Here is a 14658-nt window from a genome sequence, read left to right on the forward strand (position 1 = left end):
TATGAGGATGATCATATTTGGGGTTAAATCATTAATTATTTAATATAATTACTATGTTTATTTATTATGTAAATTAGTCACATGGTTGAATAATACATGTTTTCCCAGTGTGCACTGCGCAGAGAGCTGCTGTTTAAAGATGGCGCTGCAGTGTAGTTCAGTCAGACGAGCTCTCTGTTATCACCTGTGAAACTATGACCTGAAAAAGGACGCATCCAAAAGCTATTTAATAAACTAGAAGACATTCCAGTAACATCGGACTAGTGAGGTAAAATGCCTTCTCCTAAAGCGCGGAGCGGGTCGGGGCGCAGCGGCAGTGTTCCGTGTAACGCTACCGGTGGAAACGGGCGGTACGAGTTCATTTCTCTGAGCCGAACTCCCCCGCCGCACCTGCTGCAGAGGCAGGGCTCCGATCCTACATCGGCCCGTCTTCGAGCCTCAGAGAGCCCCAACCGACGACGCGGCTCGGGTTCGTCCACCTCCTCCACCGGCGGGCAGCAGTTACCGGAGGAAGACTGCATGAAATTAAACCCGTCTTTCATCGGGATAGCGCTCAGCTCTCTGCTGGCCATCGACCTGTGGCTGTCGAAGCGGCTCGGGGTGTGCGCCTGTGAGGACTCGTCCTGGGGCAGCGTGCGGCCGCTCATGAAGCTCATCGAGATCTCCGGACACGGGATCCCGTGGCTGGCCGGTGCCGCGTACTGCCTGTATAAAAGCGACAGTGTCGCCGGTCAGGAGGTCATGCTGAACCTGCTCATGGGTAATGCGCTCTTATTATGATGCAAACTAATTTTCGTATTCAAAAATTGATTAGGGGTTTGCAATCTACCACGGGCCCCCAAATATGATCATCCACATGGGAGGGACTCCCATCCTAAAAATTAAAAAAGGCAGTTGTGTATTTTCAAGCATTAAAGACCCAAACAATACCGTTGGAAAAATAGCATTAGGCCTATGTGTTGATTTCGTGTTTTATGTGTTATTATAAATACCTAATACATAATTTAATTATTTTTTATGTATATATTTGACATTTTATTTATTTTAATCAAATTTTAGTTAATTCGTTTTTTTAATTATTTATTCATATTTAAATGGGGGTGAATTCAGGTTGATTGTGACACTTTTTCATTCATTTCAATGGCAAAAAGTGTCCCAATCATCCTGAATTCACCCTATGTTTTACACTGCTTTTCTATAAGCTTTTCTACTGACCCTCAGAGAGTCTTGTGGCCCCCGGGGGTCCCCAGGTTTGAAACCTTTACTACAGACTCAAATAAAAACAAAAAATTAAAATTAAACAGAATTTACAAACACAGTGATGATATTTCAAATGTAAGTCAATGGAGGGAAGGCTTTCAGAGTGTTTAAAATTAGAAACGTGTAGCCTTTATTTTTTATTCATTCCTCTGTTTAAAAAAAGTGGGTTATTTGTGCTGTAAAGTATAAATAGCCTTTTGGTCTTATGTTTCATTCCTGTAGGTGGATTTTTTCCTTTCCTCAGATCCTTGTGTATATCATGCAGTTACCATGTTTACATGTTAAAAACAAATTTAAAAAAGATATAATTTTACACAGACCAAGTCAGTGAGCAATTCCATCACAGTTGTTTAATGAGATTTGCGTATATACTTTGGAAACTCTGTATTTTAAAGAGTTCACACAAAAATGAAATTTCTGTCATTAATTACTCGCCCTCATATCATTCTTCATTCATCTTGTGAGTACAAATGAAGATATTTTTGATGAAATATGAGAGCTTTCTGTTCCTCCATTGACAGCAACGCAACTGACGCTTTGACTCTTCAAAAAATTAATAAAGAGATCGTAAAACTAATGCATATGAATTGAGCGGTTTATTTTAAAAAAAATTTGAGCAGTGATGGCTTTATATGATGAACATATTGAATTTTGGCTTAGTAGTAGTACAGTGTTTCCCACAGGATTTTTGTGTATCTGTGGTGGGTGGACTTTGGTCCCTCTAGGGGGTCCAGGGGCATAAACAAAGGGCGCCAATGTGAGTGTGCACACCGATGCGCAAAAAGCGTCATTTTTTTTAAAAGACGCCTCGGGTTCATTTCTTTTGGTTTGACGCGCCGCATTAAACACTGGCAGACCAATGAGAGTGGTGCTTTTGTTCACGTGCCTGGAGATGCTGAAGTTACAGTAAAACACGACTTGGTGGCGCTCAAGCACAAAACGGTCTTGCAGAGCACACATTGAGCACACACATTTTGTCCTCATTTCTGTACTTAAAAGAAATAAGCACATGACTTTTTATTTTGACGGAAACTGCAGTGGAGCTCTTATTTTTGCAGAGAACAAGTTTACATACTAAATGCATCTCATTACAAATGCTGAAATCGTCAATTATGCAAATGTGAAAATGTGTAACTGCATTCATTCAATGTGAACTGAGACGCGGCGCTGATCGAGTGAGTGAAGTGCGCACTTCTCTTTGAGTTGCGCAAACAGACAGTTATCACGCTTTCGATTTTAGTTTGTTTGACAGCAGTGGCACAAAACATGACATTAAAGACCTTTTGTGTTTTTATGAAAAGTTTAAATATATTTTCAGGCTGCCACAATCTAGTTGATATTGTTGCGGGCCGTCACAAATAAATCAATGTATGGGAAACACTGTAGTAGTAATTAATGACAGAATTTTCATTTTTGGGTGAACAAACCCTTTAACACTGATTCTTGGTGCAGCGTCTTGCCTCATAGACTGAGGTGGTCCTCACTGCAGAACACAAGATCCAGGGGCCGAGGTTGGATCCAGATCCAACTCTTCCAACTTTACATATGAGAAGTGTCTTGCTGCAGCCTACGGTGGACTTCCAACATGGCCCACATCCAAGTGTGATGTCAGAAGCCAGGCCAATGCCGCCTTGCAGTGATTCTTAAGTTTTTGTTGGTCATGTCAATCACAGTACTGATTGCCTACACCAAACACTGATCCCTAAACCTACCTGTCTCCACCCCCTGGATCTGGATCCAACCTCGACCCTGGATCTGATGTACTGCAGTGAGGAGCTACTGCATACACAGCAAAATCCCCAGAGTTAAATCAACTCTGCTCAGAGTACATATGGTCCCTCTCTAAATAGTGTTAAAATAACACTGAAGCAGAGTTAAATTTAATGAGATAATTAAGCATTTAATTAAGTAATGATTGTGCATTAGTTATGAACACCTGCTGTTAACAAGTTTCTTCAGAATCACTGAAGAAATCAGAAAAAACACAAGAACTACAAGTGACTTAAGTCAGCCTTATTAACTGCTTAATTATCTCATTAACTTTAACTCTGCTTCAGTGTTATTTTAACACTACTTAGAGAGGAACCATATGTACTCTGAGCAGAGTTGATTTAACTCTGGGGATTTTGCTGTGTAGACTTGCATTGTAATTGCAATAATGTCTATGTGATATTCGGTTTGATTTTAGGAATTAAGTAAAGAGTCAAACTTATTTAGCCACTAATCTTTAAAGACCAGCTTCAGAATTCACATTTGAGGTATATCATTTTTTGTAAAGTCATGACATGGCCACCCATATATCTGCATCTGCCCTTTTGTTTAGTCACAAATATCCATCTTAGGCTGGCTTCACTTTTGGTTTCTTAAACACTTTTGCATTCCCCATCTTTTTGGTCCTTTTTCAGGCTCATTTTCTTCTCTGATGTAAGAAGCAAATCATAATCCACTTCCTCTCCTCCTGCTTTTCCTATGAAACATCCCTGATCTTTTCTTTTGGACCTCTCTTTCCTTCAAGTGTTTTCAGTGCCAGGGGGATCTGCAGGTGAGGCAGTTTTCCGTTCATTCTGGCTTTCCTTTGTTGATGTGGCTTATTGGCAACCTGTTTGTTGCTGCCAAGAGATCCAGATTTATTAATCGTGATTCTCAGCAGTATTTCCAAAGGAAAAATGGAGTGATAATCACTCACTTACCGATCCCGCTACGGCAGTTGTGTCATTCCACTGACCCCCTTGTTGCTTTGACATCCCATTCACTAATGTTGACAGGGTTTAAATCTACAAGCTGGATGGCCTACTCAGCTTGTGTCTGAAGTACAGAGATAGGTCCTGCAGCCATGCTTGATCTCTTTCCAGAAGTAATCTGTCACAGCTCGTATTTTCCCCAAGTGATTCGCCCAATTTAACATCTTTTATGAAACAATTCATTCATCCTGGTAATCACGAGCCTTGTGTTCAGAGGCAGCTGTAATCAATCATAAAGTATTTTGAAAAGACCTTTCCACTCGTCACTGTGGAAAAAAATGTCTGTCGTATAAATTCAGGTGTAGTTGGCCATGATGAGTGAAATGGTTCCCGTAAACAGGACCTACTGAAAATGGGTCTATATATCATATTCTCTGTTGTTACAAGAATACCTTAAAATATATAAATTCAGTCAAACATGATTGATCAGCTGTAGAGCTATACAACACAATAAACAAATGACATTTGCTCTAATTAGTGTGCATTAAAAGATGCACTGTAAAAAGTTAAATTCAATGAACTAAAAATTTTAAGGCAACCAGGTAACTTTAAGTTAAACCAACAATTCTTTTTTTATAGTGGGGGTGTCATTACGATACTTTCCCTCCAAAGACAGACAGTTAATACACTGCTTCATTAGCTATGTTTCCATTCACATATTTTGCAATATTGCATAAACGCTGGATACTGGATGGAAACACCAAGATGCGCATAAATCTTAAAAATGCAAATAAAAATCGGATGTGCTCATTGGAATCACATTTACTGAATCAGTCAATGAGCAACAACAAACTCACGTAACTTTGCCTCAACAATGGATGTGATTGGATAACTGTGGACCAAAATGGCTGGGTATAATTATTAATGAACTCCCAGAATTATCTCACACGACTGCGTTTACAAAAACCAGGCATCCTTCTCCAATGCAATGCAGAATGGCTTGCTCTGAGGCACAATATTTACTTAAAATATAGTAAAATAGTAAAATATTTACTTGAGGTACCCCCTGAGATTTAAGCTAATATTTCAATAATTTAACATACTGACATCCTGACACAAAGAAAAATACTCCACTGCTAATGAAAATAGTTACTTGCTTTAAAGGATATTCACTCCTTACAAGAACCAACTAACACAAGTTACAATACAAATGTCTTAAATCTTCACTTTCAAACGTTCAAACTCTTAAGGTTTAATATGTCAGATACTCAAGCTTTTATTTTGGCAGAAGATTGGTGAAATGTAATGTAAATTTCTGTCCTCAAAAATGATGTGCATGTGAGTGTAAATAAAGTGAACCTAGTATGCTGCGCTCCCAAATGCACGTTAAATCAGAGATAGTTTGTGAGAAGCAGCATTTACTGTGAACCGAGCCGTCTTACAAGCTGCTCAGAAACACAAAGCGCAACTGAAATGACCGTGTAGTTCTTTAAATCGCTACATTTGTTAAGTTGCATTTTTTGCAAATCCTGATCTATGTAATCTAATATGGGTTGCAGATTTTTTCAATATAAATATAAAGGCATGTGCAAAAATACATATTTCCAGAATTGACTAGTCAGTCTGTTGTTCGAGCAGTTAGTTGGCTGATCGGCTTTAAGGAAGCCTGTAATATTTAGTTTAGATACGGGTTTACCTCACTTCAATCTAATCCAACAATTTCTCACTTGTCCAGTTTTTCTTACATTTTTGTCATTTTCTATTTCAGCCTTGGTACTGGACCTGGTCCTGGTCGGCGTGGTGAAGGCTGTAGTGCGGCGCCGACGTCCTGCCCATAACCGCATGGACATGTTTGCCACGTTTTCTGTGGACCGCTATTCCTTCCCATCGGGCCATGCCACACGTGCTGCAATGTGCGCCCGCTTTCTGTTGGCCCATCTGGTGCTGGCTGCCCCGCTTCGTGTTCTTGTCCTGCTCTGGGCCTCTTTTGTTGGTTTTTCCAGGGTTCTCCTTGGACGCCATAATGTAACGGATGTCGCTTTTGGTTTCTTCATGGGCTACTGGCAGTATAATTTGGTTGAGGTTCTCTGGTTGTCTCCAGTCATGTTGCAAAGCATGATTGGACACCTTCACTGAGAAGTTAAAGGGTTAGTTCACATAAAAATGATTATCATCTGTCATTAATTATTACCTTCATGTCCTTCCACACCTCTAAGACCTTCGTTCACCTTCGGAATACAAATTAAGATATTTTCGATGAAATGTGAGGGTTTCTGAACCACACATAGGCTGCAGTGTCATTGCACCTTTTGAGGTCCAGAAAGGGTTTTCTCTTCTCTGTCAGTCTCCTACACAGTTGACTTAGTAAACACAGTGCAGCGCTTCTGTGTTCTTCATCAGAACGCTGGCTCAGTATTGGCTGGGTCCTGCGTCAGCATCACATGCATGACATTGCTGCCTATATGTGGTTCAGAAACTCTCGGATTTTATCAAATATCTTAATTTGTGTTCCAAAGATGAACAAAGGACTTACAGGTTTGGGACGACATAAGGGTGAGTAATTAATGACAGAATTTTCATTTTTGGGTGAACTAACCCTTTAAGACTGAAGAAAGGGAGCATTATTTGGAGGATCTAGACTATTCTACAGTGTCTGTCAAGTTGCTTTATGTGAATTTACAACGTTTTGTGTGTCTGCTAACTTGAATGTAAAAGATTAATCTCACAGATCATCTGCCAGGAATGTTCAGGTTCATATTAGATTCCATTGAACAGATACATGAGTTGAAGTTGGAGTGTTGGGGAGCAATGAAAACAGACATCTTATTTTCCGCCAATTGAAGTTAAGCATCACGTGCTCTCTACTTCTTGTCGATACTCTGAGACTTATGAACCATTTGCCATTGTGCTCTGCTTTTTTGAGTATTGGTGCTTACCAAAAAAGGATGATGACTGGGGCGATGTCTGGCTTTTGACATCAATGTTTTTGTTTACGGAATAAAAACTCACCATTGTGATACTACATATTTTTAGCACCTGAAACAATAGGCATCATCTTGAAGATTTTGCCTCCGTCTTAATCAAAAACCAGCCAGATCTCTAATTAACATGAAAATCTCTTCATAAATGAATGTTTAATTAGGCGAGGGAGAGGATTTGAAACATCGGGGTGAATTTCAGCGCAGCTCTAATACCTTTAGGGTATGCGGCGTCCTCGATACATATTCACGGGGGAGTAGTTTTGATATCTCTGAAGGGTTGTGTAAGGTTCCTCATTGCACTGATCTATCCTCTATAAAAGTATTTTGAGTGTGTTTTAAAGCTCTATTCTGTGTTTCTCTCACAAAAGAGTGAACTAGTTTGTTTTCTGTTTTTCTCTGCTTTAAAGGGGACCTATTATGTTCCTTTTTACAAGATGTAATATAAGTCTCAGGTGTCCCCAGTGAAGTTTCAGCTCAAAATTACCCTACTGATCATGTTGTAAATGCCCAATTTTTAGTGGAAATCATGCTGTTTTCGTGCATGTATCTTTAAATGCAAATGAGCTGCTGCTCCCCGCCCCACTTTCCAGAAAAGGGTGGGGCCTGTACAGCTTGTGCCTCAGATACTCTGCCAAAAACTAACAAAACACCTGGGGCATATTCTTCGTACGTCGCTAACTCACTTAGCAGGATTTGACTGATGGTGATTTGGCATGATCTTGGATTGTTTGGTTCTTCGACGCTCATCCTGGACTTGCTGTCATAGCAACAGGTCAGTAAGCTCAAACCTGCTCGGGAGCAGGCTTATTTCATGTAAACAGGATTAGATTGCATCTTTTTAATCGGAGGTGATGCTTAAAGTCTGTCCCAGCCATTGCTACTTTCCCACAAGAGTACCCTAATGTAAACCAGGGACAATAATAATGATTTAAAAACAAATTTGCAAATAATACTATAATGCCGTGTAGTGTCATAATATAGACACTGACAGTTTTACTCTTTGAGAGATTCATTCGTGAGGGAATAATTACGTAATCCTTTTTATTGGAGTCTTACACACATGATGTGCAGATGTCTATGCCGTACATGCATTTGTGCATTTGAACCCTGACAGATATTATGGGAGTGGCTTGATGAAGCGCAGGAGATGCAGATAACTTGATCTTGACCCTTAGGAAACTTTAATTAATGCTGTCAAATATGCTTCAAAGGTAAATTAGTTGCTAATTACAACATTGAAATAAAAAATTGCCTGTACAAATACTAGAAATTGTGAATATAGCCTAAATAATTGGGTAATCAAGTAAAAAAAAAAAAAAAAGTAGTGCACATTTGATTTATCTATTATAACATTTATGTCGTTCTTCTGTCATTTATTCGCTTGGCTGTTTCCTTATAAATGTCTAGAAATTCGTCAAGTTTTTAGTCAGGTGTTTTTTCTCATTCTGTGATGTCATTACGTTGCCATCTTGACTCCAGCCAATCGCTGCATTGCTGATCGTGGTTTCGTGTATCGATACATCTGCCCTTTTCATGGAACACGAGAACACGCAGTAATCTTAGACAACTTAATCCAGATATTTTAATCCAATCTGCAAATTCGTTTGAAGAACCAAATTAGCCAGAGTTCAGTTATCACGATTAGATGATCTGGCATCTGTCAAATCATCTCAGATGTATTAAGCGAGGTACGAAGAATATGCCCCTGTTTGGTTTTGATTATCATCTCAATCGCGACCGTGTTCATGTGACGTTGCAGTTCTTCTTCATCATGAAAGTTTTTTATCCGAATGCATTTTAAAGCCATATCAGTCTAAACTTCTGATATCTCGTTTTCTGAGCGCACACATCCGAAGCACGCACACAGAAAGCTGACTGTGTCCTGTGAGTATTAACCGAAGTTCTCTTCCACGTGTTATAGTGCTTAAACTGTCAAATACACACAAGGTTATGTCATAAACAAAGTTCACATAACCACAGTCGGTTATGTGTGTGAACATAAACAGCATGTAAAGATATTGCATGTGTATATTAGATCTGTGTATTAAAGTGACAGCAGCATAATATACAGTACCTACTGCTGTTAATATGAATCAAACAACAAAACTTACTTCACTTACTGCTCTTGATTGAATAACTTAAGAATGAATTTCTTACTTGAATGCTGCTGTTAAATGCTCTAGCGAAGAGATAAACATAGGCAAGGGAGAGGATTTGAACATGGCGGATTGTGTACAGTTCACTCAGGGCGGGGTCTATGCTAATGGGCAGAGCACGTCAGCAGTCGTGGGCGGTGCCTAAGCATTTGTGACCTCACAAAAGCTACTATCTGCAAATGGCTTGTTCTGAGACACTGCTTATGATTTATGGGGATTAAAAAAGAGGAGTGGGTGGATGTTTACACACACTGCCGACACATTTATGTTCAAACACCATGAAAAAGTGAATTTTGCATAATAGGTCCCCTTTAATTGTTACTGTGCTAGCAACTGCTACGTTTTATTGCACTTTTTTGATGCAGTCTTATTGGAAGTAGGAGTTTTCGTTATATTTTGCTATGGTCTTGATAAATTTGCTGGATTTTAATTGGGTTAAAGCCACAACTGTGATTATAGAGCCATAAATCACATTATATGCTGCAAACTGTTGCCATATATAACAGGAGAATCTGTCATAATGACCATTTGGTAGCATTATTAAGCAGGTGTAAATTGCACCATGATGGCATTAATATTGACTAAAGGACAACCTGTGCAAAATATGTAGTGGAGCCGTACTATGGTAACCGTAGCATTTTGTTATGCCGTTTTACTGAGTGACTGCATATTTATGTACCATGGTTTTTACATGGCACTTATGTATGTTTGAATGAAACTGTGTTACTGTTGTACATATTTAAAAGCCATGGTATTACCATAGTGCAAATGGCAATAATGCTTGTTTGCCAAAATTGATTTCCCCAATTATTAAAGTAAAATGTGAACGAGGAGGGGTTTTGTGGTTTATAATGGATTTTTCTCTTGCAACTCGAGGAGTTGAAAATTTAAAACAATTCAGTTTCATTCTACTCCACCATTCTTTTTGTGTGCTTTTATATGAAACCCCTTCTATAACCAAGTTTGGCTATTCCAGTAATTCTAGTGAAGACTAATCTTAATACAGCACATACAGTAACATTATAGAGAAATCTTTGCTTCCAACATTGCTGCAAAAGTTTGAGATTTGTCCTCACATAAATGACTAGAATAGCCAAATCCATTAATTAGAAGAGGGTGTTCACATATTTTAGCCGGGTAGTGTATCTTATTACATTCCACTTATTAACTAGTTATCCAGTATTGCACAGGAAGGCTCTCATTTGTTGGAGATATAGTGATTGGTAACTTTATTTTAGTGTCTCTTCGCCCATATTACACTTTACTCTAATTACTATTGTGGTAATAATAATAATTGAGTAATAATTCAGTTTAATTACACACATTTTTCTCTTCTGTCTCCTGATGATTGACATAAACTCCATTCAACCCATTCAAAGAGAAGTAACACACACACACACATAGCCTTACTGGAGTAGTTGAAACACTGTCAACTGTTTCACTGTCAGCTTTAACCAGTCATATGTCTTCCTCTTCCAAAGTACAGTGGCATCAAAGATATTTTTGACAAATCCACCCCAAAATCTAGAGATTTTTTTTTTCCCCTCCATTCTCTGAAATATGTCTCCTCAGGCAGCACATGCCCTCAAAACGATTCGCAGTAATAAGTGTCTGGAGAAGGTTGTGGGCGTTTTGACTGTTTCAAGAGAGCCATATGCACTTTTTTTTCTTTGCAATAACTAAGTTATTTCTTGAAAGTGCAATCGTTTGATCATTTGTGCAATATCGCAATACAAGTGACAGATGGCAACCAATAAATATAAAAAGTTATTTTTAAATTGCAAAAACTTTGTGCTGTTTTGGTGATGTGTTTGTTTGCTAGGGGCCATGTGTATTAACTTTTTTTTCCCTTTTGAAGATGGAGAGGGAATATGGTAGACATTTTTATTTGATATTTCAGGTGTTTTGGGTATACAGTCATTTTAAATGGCTTCACCAGCTATTTCAAAATCTGACATTTGATCGTTGTGTAGTCTTAAGTGAAAAAAAGCAATGTACATTCACCAAAGTGAACACTACAAGGGATTCATAAGCTTAATGTGGTACCTGCTATGACTGTTCATTATATTTGTGATGTAAAATATACTCTACATTGATCATAATGTGATTGTATTTTCTAAATAAATATGAAGATCTCATGGCTTTGTCTTGGACTTATTTTTTTCTCCAAATGTGTAATCTTGTGTGTAAAACTGTAATGCAAGAAAGTCCACTTTTCTTAGAGGGATATTCACCCAAAAATTTTAATTTCATTTATTCACCCTCAAGTTGTTTCAAATCTGTATAAATTTGATATTATTTATACAGATTTTTTGAAGAAAGTTTGTAACCAGGCCACTTTGGGGCACCATTGACTTCTTCAAAATATCTTCCTTTGTGTTCAACAGAACAAAGAAATTTACACAGATTTGGAACAACTTGAGGGTGAGTAAATGATAACAGAATTTTCATTTTTGGGTGAACTATCCCTTTAAAGGATTAGTTTACTTTCAAATTAAAATTTCCTGATAATTTACTCACCCCCATGTCATCCAAGACGTTCATGTATTTCTTTCTTCAGTCAAAAAGAAATTAAGGTTTTTGATGAAAACATTCCAGGATTTTTCTCCATATAGTGGACTTCAATGGAGCCCAAATGGTTGAAGGTCAAATTTCCAGTTTACAGCGATCCCAGACAAGAAATAAGGGTCTTATCTAGAGAAACCATCGCTCATTTTCTAACTTTTTTTTTTTTTTTTTAAACATCATACAACATTTTTGACAGGTCCCATATCAAGTATCATCACAATGTGTTCATGGGAAACAGAGCAATGTAAATGCTTGATAGACTACACTCTTAAAAATAAAAGTTTTTGTTTATTGGCATCAATTGATCCATGGAACATATTGCACAAAAGGATCTTTATATTAAAATGTTACTTTGCATACTAAGAAAGAAATGGTTATTTTAAGAACTGTTCACTGAAAGGTTCTGGAACCCAAAATGGTGGTTCTATGGCATCGCTGCGAAATACCCCTTTTGGAACCTTTGTTTTTAAGTGTAGACAAAATTACTCTGGCATGGATATCGGCTTCTGAGCCAAATCCTGACTGATGGCGATCCATTTTTGCCTTGTTAGGGCTCGGAGTTGATCACAATTTTTGGGCTTCTGCTTGTCCACTTGTCTTATGAGAATTGACCACAGGTTCTCTATGGGACTAAGATCTGGGAAGTTGCCTTGCCACAGATCCAGAATTTCAATGTAATGATCTTGGAGCCGCTTCATTATCACTCTTGCTTTGTGACGTGGTGTTCCATCATGCTGGAAAATGCATGGATCATCACCAAATTGCTTCTGGATCATTGGGTTTGCTCTTGCAGGATGTTTTGATATACCATTCTTTATTCATGGAAGCGTTCTTGGGCAGACTTCCTTGAATGAAAAGCAACCCCACGCATGGTTGGTCTTTGGACGCTTCACTGTTGGCATGACACAAGACTCATAATAGCATTTACCTTTTCTTCCAGACAATCAATTTGGATTGTCTGAACAAACAGTTGGAAGGGGACTTCATCAGAGAAAATAACTTTGCACCAGTCTTCTGTTGTCCAATCCTTGTATTTCCTGCAGAATTTCAGTCTGTTATTGATGTTTTCCTTTAGGATAAGTGGCTTCTTTGCTGCCTTTCTTGACACCAGGCCATTGTCCAAAAGTCTTAACCTCACTTTCCGGCAGATTCACTCACACCCATCTGCTGGCACTGGAATGTCTGAGCCTTTATCACTGCAGTTAAACCTCTCTCCTATCTGTCTGTCTGTCTGTTCAAAGTTAAATTTAGTAGAATATACTTTTTTTTTTTTCACCTGTAGCTTCATATGTACACCACTAGATGTCCTAGTCTTCTCTATAATTCATTGCCATGGTTCTGAAAATGATCACCTTGTGAAAAAGAATAAAAAAAAAATAATGCTGCAATGACCTCTGCTGGTAATATATAAGGATTACACAAATTTGTATGGAATACAGATCTCAGTAAAATTGTTTTATGGCTTTCCAGTTTATATTTTCTTTTTTTATTTGTTGAATACATAAAGTGTTAGTTCACCCAAAAATGAAAATTCTATCAAAATGTACTCCCTCATGTCATTCCAAACCTTTATGACTTGCTTCTTTGCAAAAGAATGTTGGTAATCAAACAGACTTTTATACTCCCGGGCGCTCTGCATGTGACATCATGGACTGCCATCTGCCAATGTTTATTGGTGTTTGTTTACACGTGCCTCAGACACAGGTCATACTGATGGCACAAAAAAGCATTACTGGGAGTGTAAAGTTCTGCATGTAATCTACTGACGGCGTGTAAATTAAAGAACACAGACTCAGTCGGATCATTTCCATAATGATGAATGCAATCTACCAAAAGCAGCACAAATTAGCGTCTGGTTCAAGACATGCTTTTTTTGGGTGGTAAATAATGGCGCAAATACCAATAAACATTATGAAATAAATGTTTTTCTCCAAAACACATTGGCCACAATTATTTGTACCCTTTTATTCAATACTTTTTGCAACCTCCTTTTGCCAAGATAACAGCTCTGAGTCTTCACCTATAATGCCTGATGAGTTTAGAGAACACCTGAAAAGAGATCAGAAACCATTCCTTCATACAGAAGTGGTCAGGTTTTGTTTTTTTATCTATTTGATGGAAACCATGATACCATCTATCTGAACAAGATGTCCAGGAGCCAGCAGAAAAATAGGCCCACAACATTAAAAATCCAGCTGTATATTTAACCGTGGGCATGGTGTACTTTTTATCCATGTGTGCACCATATCCATCTGGTGGGTTTGCTGTCAAAAGGCGCTTTTTTTTGTTTCATCTGACCATAGAAGCCGGTTCCGTTTGAAGTTCCAGTCGTGTCTGACAACTGAATATGCTGGAGATTGTTTCTGGATGAGCGAGGAGGATTTTTCTTGAAACCCTCCCAAACAACTTGTGGGGATGTACGTGCTGTTTGATCTTTTTTTTTTTAGGTTTTCTGAGACTCAAGTCTCAACTAATCTCTGCAAGACACACGTCCTCTTCCAGGCAGCTTCATAACATCTTTAGTTGATTGGAACTTCTTAATTAAAATTATAGATTTTCAATGCTTTAGCTTTTTTCTTACAGCCACTTTCTGTTTTGTGAAGCTCAACAATCTTTTGCTGCACATCAGAACTATAGTCTTTGGTTTTACTCATTGTGATGAATGATTAAGGGAATTTGGCCTTTGTGGGAATATACTTCAGAGATATTTTACTCATAAAAAATTCTAGGGGTGGCAAAAGTTGTGGCCAATGTGTTTTGGAGAAAAACTTTCAATTTATAATGTGATTCCCCCCTCTTGGGAAATAAAAAGTGTAAAAAAAGATATGCATTTTATTGGTATTTAAATATAGGAGACCTCTGCATGTTTCAAATGTTAGTTTTATTATTAACAGGCTTTAGACTATTTGTGAAAACCATTGAACTCAACTTTTGTTTCATGATAAGATTTATGACAACACCCAAAAGATAAAGACTTGCCTGTCTGTGATAATGAGAAATGACTGAACATTC

The 14658-nt window shown here is 38.1% G+C and overlaps 1 protein-coding gene across 1 annotated transcript; it reads left to right on the top strand.

Annotated features, from left to right (window-relative positions):
* Positions 1-31: 31 nt before the first annotated feature.
* plpp6 (phospholipid phosphatase 6) lies at positions 32-6278 on the top strand. The gene is made up of 2 exons (XM_048208563.1): positions 32-760; positions 5710-6278. Exons 1-2 carry the CDS (start codon positions 274-276, stop codon positions 6075-6077), a joined length of 855 nt encoding a protein of 284 aa, XP_048064520.1. The 5' UTR covers positions 32-273; the 3' UTR covers positions 6078-6278.
* Positions 6279-14658: the final 8380 nt, after the last annotated feature.

Source organism: Megalobrama amblycephala, linkage group LG11 (assembly GCF_018812025.1).
Source record: "Megalobrama amblycephala isolate DHTTF-2021 linkage group LG11, ASM1881202v1, whole genome shotgun sequence".
Taxonomy (NCBI): domain Eukaryota; kingdom Metazoa; phylum Chordata; class Actinopteri; order Cypriniformes; family Xenocyprididae; genus Megalobrama; species Megalobrama amblycephala.